At 41.7% G+C, this 14,044-nt stretch overlaps 1 protein-coding gene across 1 annotated transcript in view; it reads right to left on the bottom strand.

Annotated features, from left to right (window-relative positions):
- Positions 1-7,371, bottom strand: part of ZNF292 (zinc finger protein 292) — a 60,711-nt gene extending 53,340 nt beyond the window's left edge. Inside the window, exon 1 of the mRNA XM_048845036.2 lies at positions 7,120-7,371. Coding sequence (XP_048700993.2) covers positions 7,120-7,281 — 162 coding nt within the window. The 5' untranslated portion in view covers positions 7,282-7,371. The remainder of the gene's footprint in view (positions 1-7,119) is intronic.
- Positions 7,372-14,044: the final 6,673 nt, after the last annotated feature.

The following is a 14,044-nucleotide window of genomic DNA, read 5'->3' as shown; positions in this document are numbered from 1 at the left end:
TTATTGTTTGACAGCCCTACTGATAACTCCTTTCCCATCCAGGCAATGTATTTTGAACACTTAGGGTCAGAGCGTTTCAGAAATAAAGGTGTTAAGGAGAGGTCTTTATGAATGTGATAAGGGAAGAAAACTTAAAGAGGAGTTCTGATATAGCCTGACCACTTCATGAGGAAACAAAAAGCCACATAATGGTTTTGATGGACAGTGTATTAACATCAACTACTCAACATATGAAGGCCAAAAACATAACAGGGAAATGGTAGACACTGGTTCAAAGGTTGATTGCATATGACCTACACTAAAAGTCAAGTTCTAGCTGCTAACTGGGACTTCAGTCTGCACATGGAGTTTGACCACTGCTTTAGGCTATATCTACATTAGAGATCTTAGAGCAACACAGCTATGCCGCTGAAAGGTCTCCCATGTAGCTGCTCTATGATGACGGGAGAGAGCTCTCTCATCAGCATAATTAAACCACCCCTAATGAGCATTGGTAGCTACGCTGGCGGGACAGTGTTTTTTTGCCCCCCCACACCTCTGACCGACAAAAGTTTTACTAACAAAAGAGCTAGTATAGACATAGCTTATGTGAAGCTGATGACATGAGGATGTGATGCTAGGGCACCCTTCTTTCCAGAAAGCTTAAGAGTCCCATGAGCTGTTCTGTAACCATGCAAGGAGCTTATACAGAAGTCTTTAATAAAAAACAGTCAAAGAAGTTGCAGCATGGTTTGAGAAATTAGCCCATGCTTGCAGCACCATTTCTGAAGGTACGCCATATTCTTATGGAATGAGAAGTCTACAAATTGAGTATCTGAATTTTGGAAAGTTAAGGATCTTTGATTCTAGTCTGAATTTCATAGGATTCCGGCATCTGATTGGATCTTGAGTCAGAATACTGACAAGAACGTAGAATCCAAGGAAGCAAGCTGACATCTTTAAGAGTCAGACGAATAAAAAGCTTACAAGGCATTATCACAGAAATATTCTGATCCCATCCAGCTTGATCTTTTAGGCTACCTGATCAGGGAGGGGGAAGGAATGCACTAGGTGGTCAGAACATTTAAATAATGTATGTTTTCCATGCTTTCTTTTCCCATAATCTGACATGTAAAAATCTGGTTATTTATTGCTGATTGAGGGAAACTGATCTGTGCTCATTTGTTATTCCCACTCTTGAGGGAAAATGCACAGTGACTGCCACCAGACTAAAATGTTGAGTTTGCCCTATATGTAAGCGGCTATTTATTTGTATTACAATGGTGCTCAGAGGTTCCAATCAAAATCAGGGCCCTAGTGTGCTAGACACTGTACAAAAAACAGGTCTTTACCCAAAGAATTTACAGTTTACCAAGAACTTCCATTGTTCAGCCCATTTTCGGAGAGACAGTTTTTGTTTAAAGATCTGTGTTTCGAGTATCCTACCCTCAACCCCAATTTATGTAGACTATTGTTGTCCAACTGTCTCACCTTCTTGAGTTTTCAATTAGTTTAACCGAAGATATTGTTTTCCCAGATAGCTCTGAATTTCAAACAGGTCATTTTCATCCTCCTTTCTGGGGCAGATAGGTTTGTGTGGGTTATCTGTGCTCCCCAGTCTGTCACACAGGCATCAATGAATGTTCACACCACTGATGCCAGTCTGAGGAATCGTGATGTTACAACATATGGACTCCTATAGGTGATCCCAGTTTCACAGAAGCAATGCTTGGACGTTTCATGTAGAATTGGAGCTCTTGATTCCCGCCCCCCCAAGAAAGAGCAGAACTGAACTTTTGTTTGTACAGAGAGGCAGAATACTGAGGAAGAAGAGAACAGAATGCTATCAGTTAGGCATTGGGCACCAGCCAAAAAGGTTATTTGGATTGTTCTGGCCCAGATGTGAAATGCTATTTTAGTCTGTTCCCAGTGGATAAGTTTGCAAATAACTGGAAAACAATGCCAGTAAGCCACAGAAAATCTACCTGGCAAAAGGAAGATCAGATGGAGGTCAATTCCAAGTCTTGCCTTAGTATGGCATAGCATATTCAGAGTAAAGTATAGCTTATGTAAGGTATGTTTGGATAAACTATTCGGTACAGCAAAACTTGAGGATACTTTTTGTGAATGCTGACATATATACATCTGAATAACAAATTGCCATGAAGGGCAGAAATAGATTTGATGGCATAATGGAAAGACATTAAAGTATGATTAGAATAGCAACTTAATGGGGATCTTTTTTAATTATGATCAGCAGCATGTTCTTACTTAACAAATCTTGCTCCTTGCGTATTTATTCCAAGTCACATTTGCTTACTTTAATTATTAAAGTCTTCATTATTAATAATACTGTAGTACTGCCTAGTGGTCCTAAACAGGGACCATTTCCAAAAGAGCATGTTAAACATGATTGTTAGTGTGACTGTGGTTAACCCTGACCAGCTAACATGTTTTTCCTAACATGATGCATTTCCCCAGTATAATCAAGATCTAACCTAGATTTGTAAATCCTTGGGACAGGGATGCTCTTTGTTATGGGTTTATACAGTACCTAGCACAGTGAGTTTCCAGTCCCTGACTGAGACCTCTAGGCACAATTGTAGTCTACTAATATCTAAAGTTATTATTTTTAAAGCAAGCAGATATGACTCAAAATACACAGAGGGAGCAGATATGTTGGAAAAGCATTTTATAGTAACAGGAGTTTTTCTGACTAACTATACTTAAAAAACCTCATTCACTGGCTCTTCTAATCCTACTTTAATGATTTTGCAACTATTCTATCAATGCTAGGGAGCCTCCAAGGTTAATCACAACTAGCTAACTTTAAAAAAAAAAAGATTGTTCTTGTCCACACTAAAGAGAAAATCACGTTTAGCATTTTTATACCTATATGCATTTTCCCAGTATAAACAAAGCCACTGTGACAAGAAACAACAGGTAGACAGGATAAAAACCATGTTGGTATGCAGCAAATTTTCGGAGACTGACTATACACAATTTAGCTCCCTATTTGCTTAGCTGTTAACAGCTGGCAATGTTCTGTAGGCAGTGCAGCAGAAGAGACTCTTACAAGAGAATAGAAGGAGCTTTATACCACACAAAAGGGGCAACATAGGAGAAATAAGGTGTGGGGGAAGTGGACTAGTTGGTGAGTTTAAGGCTGGATATTAGTGGAGTGAAGGCAATCAAAAGCCTGATAGGTAGACTGGAGCTAAACAGTGAAGGACATTAAAAGTAAGGACAAGACATCTATATATGATGCAGTAGGAAGGAAACAGCAGATGGATGAGGGGAGGAAGGTGTCACAAAGCAAACAGCTGGAAGAAAGGATATGGCAGCCCTATTTTCAACTGACTTAATGGATGCAAAGTTACAGTAGTCAAGGCCCAAGAAGAGGAGATTATAGTAGTTAATATGCAGTATGTTAAGGGCCTGGCTTAGAGCTCTGGAAGTCTGGTCAGTGCTGTACTGGCTCTACACTGTTCCAGAACAGTGAGTTGAATTTTTTAAAATTAAATATTATCAAAATTATCAATCAAATCAAAGTTTGAAAATATTAATCAGTGGCAAGGAGGACAGTTTCTCTGGACAGTTATCCATTCTAAACCATCAGTTACTGTAGAATCTTTGTTTTCATTAAAAAATTAAGGTTCTTTTTATTGAAGAGAACCTTCAAAAAAGTGAACCAACACAGATCTGTCTTCCTGAGTCTGGATACAGATCACTCTAGTGCCTCTGCTACTGGTCATAGCTTTACCAAACAGCTTGAGTAGTTTGCTTAGTGTAAGTGACAAGGGACTAGTCACTTTCACTACTAATATTCAGACTCTGCAGGCAGCAGTGAGATGGTCCTGCTTCGAGCAGGGGGTTGGACTAGATGACCTTCTGGGGTCCCTTCCAACCCTTATATTCTATGACAAAATCTTGTCAGTATAACTTTCCTGGTGCTTGTGAAGTGTATGACCAGCAACAGAAGCATGCTGGAAGTAGCTGGAAGTAGATACAACTAGAGGATAAAATAAGTATATTTATATGGATGAATACATCTACAGTTTCGTTTCATAAAAAGAGCATAAATCAGCCTCTAATTGTCAAAGATTAGAAAAAAAAAATCTTCCCTGTAGCCTGGTTGTTCTATAAGTTTTCTTACACCTTCCTCTAAATCACCTGGCACTGGCTACTGCCAGACACATGATATTAGACGAGAAGGACCACTGGCCTGATGTGATATGGCAATTCCTATGTTCCTAAAAAGAAAAGCCACAGAAGTATAAACAGTTTTCCTATCCACCAACCCACAGGCTTAGAGAGAGATGCTTGAGGGGCTTCAAATTTAAACAACTACTAGCCAGAGACAGACATGAAAGATGGAGCCCAGAAGCAATAGGCAGAGGCAGCAGCTTGGTAAGTACTCCAGTAGACCCATCTCTGCTCAGAAACTGTGGTTACAGTTGGACTTCCACATGTAACAGTCTGTTGAGACTAGGCCTCTGGCTATTAGGTTTAGTTCTTAGAAAGCAAGTACCTAGTCTGTCTTTCAAGTTCATTACTAAACCTTAATTGCAATATCTGTTTTACAGGTGATTATTCAGAAGCCAAAGAAATACAGCATGTCTTTTAGACACTGAGTTGCAATTAAGAAAGTCACTATACATACAATCTGAACAAATGTTGATATGGAATCAATGAGAGTAAAACTGAATCCTGTTATACCAGCTGTACAGTGAGAGTATAAAGTAACTGCACTTTTCTGGGAACTATGCAGAATAATAAGGTACTGCCTAATATCCCATGTATTTTTTTTTTCTAAGAATGATTAAAACATGTAAAGTCTATGCAACAATGAAAATTGAATACACACACGTTTACCTTACGTGTATAATGAAAACTGTATGAAACTACAATAAAACGGAGTTTACACTTTGTTTCACTCTTACAGGATAAGTAAACAACTCTGGAATAAAGCTATCCTATTTTTTCCGGGTACAAGCAAACATATTTTTAAGTCTTACAATAGATGAACTGTTTCAGAATGGAACTTTCAAATCAACTAAGGGATTAGCTGTACAACTTCTAGGAAGTTAACACTACTTGAGTGGCTAAATCCCTTATTCAGCTTGGAACCTCAGAATCTACTGATGAATTAATGCACATTTTATAGCTATACTTTAAGAAGTGTAAAGGTACATTTATTTCTCAAGTGGTGTTCCAACACCTACAATTTCTTAAGTTTGTCATAGCTCCCCATCACAATTAATGCTACCCACCTCATTTTATACAAATTAATTAAATACTGACATTATCTACGCATCTGTTCAACTTTACCTGTTTGTTCAAATTCAACTGTTGCCATCTAACAGAACAAAAGTTTTGATATTGTAGTTTTTAATCTTGACATTCTCTTGCATTTTCCATGCATAGTAAATTGTACTGTGATAGTCAAAACATTTTTTCAGCACTGCTTTTCAGACTTTGCATAGAATTAAGGTTGCAAGTTTTGAATACGCAGTCAAATTTTCTAATGTTTTTGCATATCCAAATAACCAGCTGACTTTAAAAATCAAGGCAGAAGTTGTCTTTGAAGTATCACTAAAAATATGGATTCCATGGGTAGACTTCCAGTGATGTAGATTTTCTACACCACCACTAACAGCCACTGTCACCCAATGCAAACAGCCAATCTTACTATTTGAACCATAACCATTAATATGAAGTAACTCCACAACAGAGAGCACTACACATTTAGGCATCAGCAGAACTGTAGGTATTATATGTTTAGAGTTCAACAGTAGATAAAGAGATGGAAAATTTGTTGTTTAGCTGGTGAAAAGCTATGTTACAGATTTTTTTTTTTTAAATATGTGTTTCTTTGGCACTTGTAAAGACCAGTATCTTCAAATTCAGTTGTTTAAAGTAACATTGAATCATCGTGCTTTTCACCCACTGGCATTATGAATCTGATCCATGCCCTCTGTAGGGCCATCACAACTGATGCAACCTTTTAGTAGCAGGACAGTTAACTTTAAAATCTTTCTCTCTCTGTCTCTTCCAGTGATACCTGATACTAAGATGTTAAAAAGAGTAGGAAAAAAGCAAAGAAAACGTGTGGAATTTTTGCAGGACAGAAGAGACCTAGGTTAGGAATTTACACACACACTATGGTGGATGGGGTTGTGCATGTAAAAAGCTCTCACTGGAACTGGAAGTTCTTTATCCTGCAAGAATTCTGCAGACAAGCATTTTTTGTACGTTTCTGGTGCCTAACAGTTTAGGAACATTTTATTGTTTAGCTGAATAAACATTTCCACTCTTTAGTTGAGATGGGACAGAAGGTAAGCGAAATATTCAATATGATTTACACATAGTCCCTTATCTCCTGTAAGACAATTATAACTGTAGAGTTATGCCACAGGAAACGCTTTTCCCTGCCCCAATTAGATAGCGATGGTGATACTGACAACGGGGCTCCGACAGTCCCCCAGCCCGTCCCTACAATGTGATTCCGTTGGGCGTGAGGAAGGAGGGGAGCAGCGCAGCCCCCCAGCCTCACAGGAGGCCGAGCGCACCCTTCTCCCCACGGCGGGGCAGGCCCCGCGGCGGCGGCGGACAATAACGGAAGGCCCGGGGCGGTGCCGGACTCTCCGCACGGCCGCCCCGCACTCCGGAGCGCGCGCGGAGTGTAAACAGGGCCGCGGAACGGAGTCTCAGCTCCTCCCCCAGGCTCGCGAGCCCTCCCGGGGCGGGGGGGAGGCCCTCACCGCCCTGCTCCCAGGACCGCTAGCGCCGCCGCCAGGAACAAAGGCCCTTCAGAGCCGAGGCGACACCAGCCCGCAAAGCACAACAAAGGGGCCCAGAGACCGCGAGCGGGCGAGGGGAGGGATTACGGGCCGCGAGCAGCTCCCAGGGTGGGGGGCGGGCCGCCTAATCCGAGCCTACAAGGAGCGGCAGCCTCCCCGCCGCACCGCTGCCCCGGCCCGCGCCAGCCGGGGCCAACTCCGAGCGGAGCTAACCGCCGCCGAGCTGCTGCCTCCTCCCGCGCGCGCGGCGGGGGCGGCGCCGCTCCCGCCCCCCGCTCACACACACACGGACCTGGGGGGGGGGGGTGAGGGGGAAGAGGGCGGGAGGCGGCCTGACCTGGCACAGCTGCTGGCAGTACTCGGTGGCCGCCTCCACGGCCGGCTCCGCGCTCTCCCGGAGCCCGCTCTCCAGCTCCAGCAGCCGCTCCCGCAGGCGCTGCAGCTCTAGGAGGCCGCCGCCGAGGCTACCGCTCTCCTGCTCGGCCTCCTCATCCGCCATCTTCACACCCCGCTCCGTCGCGTACGCAACCCCCCTCTCTCGCCCCCGTCCTTCGCCGCTCAGGTCACGTGATTACACAATGCCACGTTCCGGGGAGGGGTCACGTGCGGAGGAGAGGCAGGAGCGCGCGCTCTCTCGCCCACTGCCGAAGGCTTTGGTTGGAAGGAGTGGCCGTTGTGTCACATGACGCGATGGCGCGCGCCCATGGGACAGGAGCTGCGTCGCCGTCACGTGGTCCTTCCCCGATGTTTTTTTGGCGGCAAATAGAGAAGGCGAAGCTCAATTCCCGTCTGGTTGCCTTTGCGGTGCCCTGGGTCACGAGACGTGCTGGTGGGTAGGCGGGGTAGGAGCCTGGCGCTGATCTAGGCAGCTGTGGAGCCTCCCTCCCGTCTCAGAGCAGCTTGGTCTAGAGGCCAGGGACCAGGAAACCTCAGTGTCATTCCTTGCACCACTGCCATGTGGGAGGCATAAAACAAATGAAGCTGAACTCAAGGGCTTCCTGGGTCTGATCTGCCACCTTCCCCCAGTCTCCACTGTGAAGGGCAGGATATGGGAGGCTGATAAGATTTCTTTGCAGCCTATCGAGACAGCCCCCATCTGTCTAGTCTTCCTTTGTTCTAGGGTGCTCAATAATCGATTTCTTTGCCGTCTCCCTAAACAGGCTTGGTCATGGTCTTTCTGTTCTAGGCTGGTACTTATGCTGTCTTCACCAGTGTGGTAATTGGGCACCTTCCAAACTGCCCTGCATGACATGACTAACTTTTATTATGTGAGACTGTCTCTTTTCTGTCCACAGAGGAGAATTTTGTGGGTTTATTTAAAATATGTTGTATTTATCTAGTTTATCACAGCTGTACTATATGTGTTTATTATTGATGGCAAAAAACACACGTCGTGCGTAGAACAGCCCCATGAATTGGTTCTTGTATCCTGTGGAAGTTCATTCCACAGCCTTGGGTCAGCTCCCAAAAAAGCACCATCTCCTGCATCAAAGAGCATTACCATTATGGCGGTCAGCTACAGTGTGTCTTAGAAGTGGAATTGTTGACCACAGTTCTCATCTCAGGAGATATTTTTGGTATCCTGGCTCCAGACCATAGAGGACCTTGAAGATAAGGACTGAGACCTTGAATTTGACTTGATATCCTATGGGAAGCCAGTATAAAGAAGCAAGGGCAGGGTTAATTTTCTCCTAGTAATCCATGCTGCAGAGAAGATGTGCTGCTGTGTTGGAGTTTCCTAAGAGCTGATGGCTTTGTGTCTGTGGATGTTGCATTGTAGTAGTTCATCCAGGAGTTGATGAAGGTGTGTATTACTGAAGTCTGGTCACCATCTGTCAGGAAGTGATGAAACCTACTATCCAACCAGAGATGGTAGTGATGGTGTTACTTACAGGTTCTGCTGTTTGTTAGCAAGAAATTCAGGAACACACCTAAACTGTGGATTGATTTAACCAATTACGGGTATATATTTTCAACTCAAGGAGACTGCTCTGCTCTGTATCTACAAGCTCCTCAAAGTGTTTCCCTATGCTCACCAAGCTGTTTTTCACTCATGGGCTGATCTTGGCCAAGCACTGCACCAGTTTGGCAACAGTTGTGTTATCATGAAAAATAGAGCTACAGTATGTGTCCTTTGCACATGGTTGGCATTTGAGTCTGTCTTACCAATTCTCCTTAGTGGCTGCATGTACATGTTGAATAGGATCAGTAAGAAAATTGATGCTTGTAGGATTGCACAAATGATGGGTGGAGGTGGAGACTTTCACAGTGGCAGCACTGAAAAGGCGAGATTGTGGAGATAGACCCAAGAGCCTAGAAAATTCCATGATAGCCTCAATCTCTGGCCAAACGATTCAGGTTAGACAGGTATGTCTCCAGCTTCACAGAACAGGCAAACACCCTGTCCACCACTCTAGGGCCTGATTCCTTTTAAGTCTTCCATTTCTCTATTTATCTTATTTCTAAATGAAAAACCCACTTCTCACTGTCTTCTGCCATATTCAGGAGCACACTTCTCCAGTTCCATCTTTGCACATCTCAGCCTCAACACTGTACCAGAAAAATCAAACAGTTGTGCAACTCCCTGGGAATCAGGCACACGGATACGTCTTCACAACCGAAAGTGACTACCCACCACCCACAACATCAATATTAACAGAAAGAAGCAAACACTGGAAACATCTGCCTACACAGTGTGACATTTGGTATTTCTACTAAGTTATTCATGCATCAGTATTAGTCCAAATATTTTCCCCTGGAGTGCTTCACTGGATAATTCTCTGCAATTATTTATTTTGCTATTTATAATTATTTTCACTTAGGGATGGAACCATGTAAGCCAATTTCATATTCTTAGCCCATCGTTGTTCTGTGTTGCTGTCTTGCTTCCTCCTTTTTCAGGGCTTTTCTGAGTTGAGCCCAGCCCAAGGAGCAAGGAGAAACTGGAAAATCTACTGTCTTGCTTTTACAAAATAACGTTGTTTCTCAGAGACTTTAGAGTTGAGTTTGTTTTGTTCTCATTTAGATCAGGCTGAGGGAAGCCTGTCCTGAGATTGTTTTATTTCTATTTGTGCAAGGCTGCAGAAAGCTGGAACATTGCTCCTTTCAGCCAGGTTCCAAAAGACAGTGATCCCAACCCTTAGGGTTAGGCAGTGTCCTGTTACACTATCGTCATCTACATACTCACTAGTCGCTGTTTCTCACCAGTTACAGAATTCTCTGTCTGTCTCTCTCATGCAAACACACGTACATGCCACATTCACCAATTTTTAAATTTTCTATGGACCGGAACTGAGTGATGGTCATATTTCTGTCAGATATGTTATGTTGTTATGTGAAAATTGTTGATTTTGTCAAGTGTAATATAAATTGAGGGGCACTTTATTTTACAGAATGCTCTACCTTTATATTACAGCATTATATACTACGTGCCAGAAACAGAAAACCACATATAATTGTCTAAGCACTGAATAATAAAAGATACAGAAGAAAAAATTGCAGACAAAGTAGAACTAATTTTCTTTGTATTTTAAATGTTCTGTTCAGACTGTGGCTTTCAGTTAATATTTCTATTTCTCCCAGCTTGTAAACACAAATCCATTTTTTCTTTCAAAAAAGATGAAGGTGCGATTCCCAGCAGGATTTTTTTTTTTCTCACTCCACAGTGAACTTAGAAAGAGGAGCAATTTCCCATCTCCTGTGCAATTATTTCAGTCTCACTGGCTTTTAGACCCTAATCCTTCATTTATGCACATGGTTAACTTTACACACATGAGTAGCTGAGTTCAATGGAACTATTAACATGGGTAAAGTTAAGTTTGAATTTAAGTGTCTGAAGGATTGACCTTAGTTTCTATATTGTCTGCACCTATATGTAGCTTTTCCTTAGTGCTCCATTCTGCCTCATGTGCATATGGTAACATTGAACATATCAGATTCCTGAAAAGCTGGATGTTACATATCAGTCAACCATCATGATTCTGATAAATTTCATATTGTTGCTACATTACTGAGTGGAAGAAAGCAACAAGGAAGAAAACTTGTGGGGGGAAGAAATAAATTTTCTTGTCAAGAGTGAGCAATATATTGCTCAAAAGCACAGAACTCACGATTAAATTGTGAGTTATGGCAACCCTATTAGGCATGCGCACTGAAATAAGACTCAAATTAACTCTTGTTGGGGTTTTTTTTTTTGGTCTCATCCTACCTTCCATTTATCTGGATCATTAAAAGTTGCAGTATTATTTTCTCAGCAGTTTGGGGATTTTTGAGGTTGGCCTGTGTCATAATTGGGACAACTAAAAAGAAAAGAAGACCAAAGAAGTAGTTTGCAAATTTTAATATATACAAGTCAGCAGCTCTGAGAACATGAATTTTAGAGAATAAACTTGCCAAACCACTGATAACTCCTTATGGAAAATTGAGGTATCAGTATACTAGGTAAAAACAAATGTGGTACTCATCTTAAAAAAAATGAAAAAAGAGTAATCCTGACACTCTGAATGCAACATTTTGATTAATGCAACATTACACTATAGGGTTAGATCCTAATTTGGTTTAAATCAGTGTAGGTTTGTTGACTTCAATTAAACTATGCCAGTTTATGCCAGCTGAGAATCTGGCTTATAATATTTTGTCACAATGTAATATCTTTCTCTGATTGCATGGGTATATCCTGTAGGCAACAGCAGTTCTGTAAATGAGTAGATATTCAAGAACCAACTTTCCTTGTGATATGCACAGTTTTTAAAAAGAATTGCTCCACAACCAACAATAAACATTTTCAAAGATTTAATTGCTTATACTGACTGGTAAAGATAATTGGTAGGATTTCTTTAATAGCACTGTCATGTGACTCCCAACAATATTGCAATATGCCATAATAAAGGTGAGGATTATTATCAGACAAAATAGATAGGAGATTATTGCTAGAAAGCAGTAATACAGAGGATCAGGGTAAGGACAGTTGACAGTAATGAGACATGAGCTCAAAATGAAAAAATGTGAATGCAGTACAGGAATATGTTGTATAAAATAGTATATATATATTAAAGTATACTATTTATTTAGAAAAAAGAACAGGAGTATTTGTGGCACCTTAAAGACTAACAAATTTATTTGTGCATAAGCTTTCGTGGGCTACAGCCCATTTAATCGGATGCATAGAATAGAACATATAGTAAGAATATATATAGATATATATACATACAGAGAACATGAAAAGGTGGAAGTAGCCATACCAACGGTCAAGATGGTCCATTTAGACAGTTGACAAGAAGGTGTGAGGATACATAACATGGGGAAATAGATTCAATATGTGTAGGTTTCAGAGTAGCAGCCGTGTTAGTCTGTATCCACAAAAAGAACAGGAGTACTTGTGGCACCTTAGGGACTAACAAATTTATTTGAGCATAAGCTTTCGTGTAATATGTGTAATGACCCAGCCACTCCCAGTCTCTATTCAAACCTAAGTTAATGGTATCTAGTTTGCATATTAATTCAAGCTCAGCGGTTTCTTGCTGGAGTCTGTTTTTTAAGCTTTTATGTTGCAAAATTGCCACCTTTAAGTCTACTACTGAGTGACCAGAGAGGTTGAAGTGTTCTCCTACTAGTTTTTGAATGTTATGATTCTTGATGTCAGATTTGTGTCCATTTATTCTTTTACATAGAGACTGTCCAGTTTGGCCAATGTACATGGCAGAGGGGCATTGGTGGCACATGATGGCATATATCACATTAGTAGATGTGCAGGTGAACAAGCCCCTGATGGCGTGGCTAATGTGATGAGGTCCTATGATGGTGTCACTTGAATAAATATGTGGACAGAGTTGGCATCGGGCTCTGGTGCAAGGATAGGTTCCTGGGTTAGTGTTTTTGTTGTGTGTTGTGTGGTTGCTGGAGAGTATTTGCTTCAGGTTGGGGGGCTGTCTGTAAGCGAGGACTGGTCTGTCTCCCAAGATCTGTGAGAGTGAGGGATCGTTTTTCAGGATAGGTTGTAGATCTTTGATGATGCGCTGGAGAGGTTTTAGTTGGGGGCTGAAGGTGACAGCTAGTGGTGTTCTGTTATTTTCTTTGTTGGGCCTGTCCTGTAGTAGGTGACTTCTGGGCACTCTTCTGGCTCTGTCAATCTGTTTTTTCACTTCAGCAGGTGGGTATTGTAGTTTTAAGAATGCTTGATAGAGATCTGGTAGGTGTTTGTCTCTGTCTGAGGGATTGGAGCAAATGTGGTTGTATCTCAGAGCTTGGCTATAGACAATGGATTGTGTGGTGTTTCCTGAATGAAAGCTGGAGGCATGTAGATAAGTATAGCGGTCGGTAGGTTTCCAGTATAGGGTGGTGTTTATGTGACCATCGCTTATTAGCACAGTAGTGTCCAGGAAATGGACTGCTTGTGTGGACTGGTCTAGGCTGAGGTTGATGGTGGATGGAAATTGTTGAAATCATATTTATTCAAGTGACACCATCATAGGACCTAATCACATTAGCCATACTATCAGGGGCTCGTTCACCTGCCCGTCTACCAATGTGATATATGCCATCATGTGCCAGCAATGCCCCTCTACCATGTACATTGGCCAAACTGGACAGTCTCTATGCAAAAGAATAAATGGACACAAATCTGACATCAGGAATCATAACATTCAAAAACTAGTAGGAGAACACTTCAACCTCTCTGGTCACTCAGTAAAAGATTTAAGGGTGGCAATTTTGCAACAGAAAAGCTTAAAAAACAGACTCCAACGAGAAACTGCTGAGCTTGAATTAATATGCAAACTAGATACCATTAACTTGGGTTTGAATAGAGACTGGGAGTGGCTGGGTCATTACACATATTGAATCTATTTCCCCATGTTAAATATCCTCACACCTTCTTGTCAACTGTCTAAATGATCTATCTTGATTATCACTACAAAAGTTTTTTCTCCTGCTGATAATAGCTCATCTTAATTAATTAGCCTCTTACAGTTGGTATGGCTACTTCCACCTTTTCATGTTCTCTGTATCTCTTCTTACTATATGTTCTATTCTATGCATCTGATGAAGTGGGCTGTAGCCCATGAAAGCTTATGCGCAAATAAATTTGTTAGTCTCTAAGGTGCCACAAGTACTCCTGTTCTTTTTGCAGATACAGACTAACACGGCTACTACTCTGAAAACTATTTATTTAGAGCTTTTTATTAATTTATTATTTATTTGTATTATGGTATCATCTAGTCACCCTAATCCAAATCAAGGTCCCATCATTTTTGTCCCTGTCCAAA

The sequence above is a fragment of the Caretta caretta genome, chromosome 3 (assembly GCF_965140235.1).
Source record: "Caretta caretta isolate rCarCar2 chromosome 3, rCarCar1.hap1, whole genome shotgun sequence".
Classification (NCBI taxonomy): Eukaryota; Metazoa; Chordata; order Testudines; family Cheloniidae; genus Caretta; species Caretta caretta.
The sequence above is the reverse complement of the archived record's forward strand: the minus strand, read 5'-3'. Positions and strand labels throughout refer to the sequence as shown.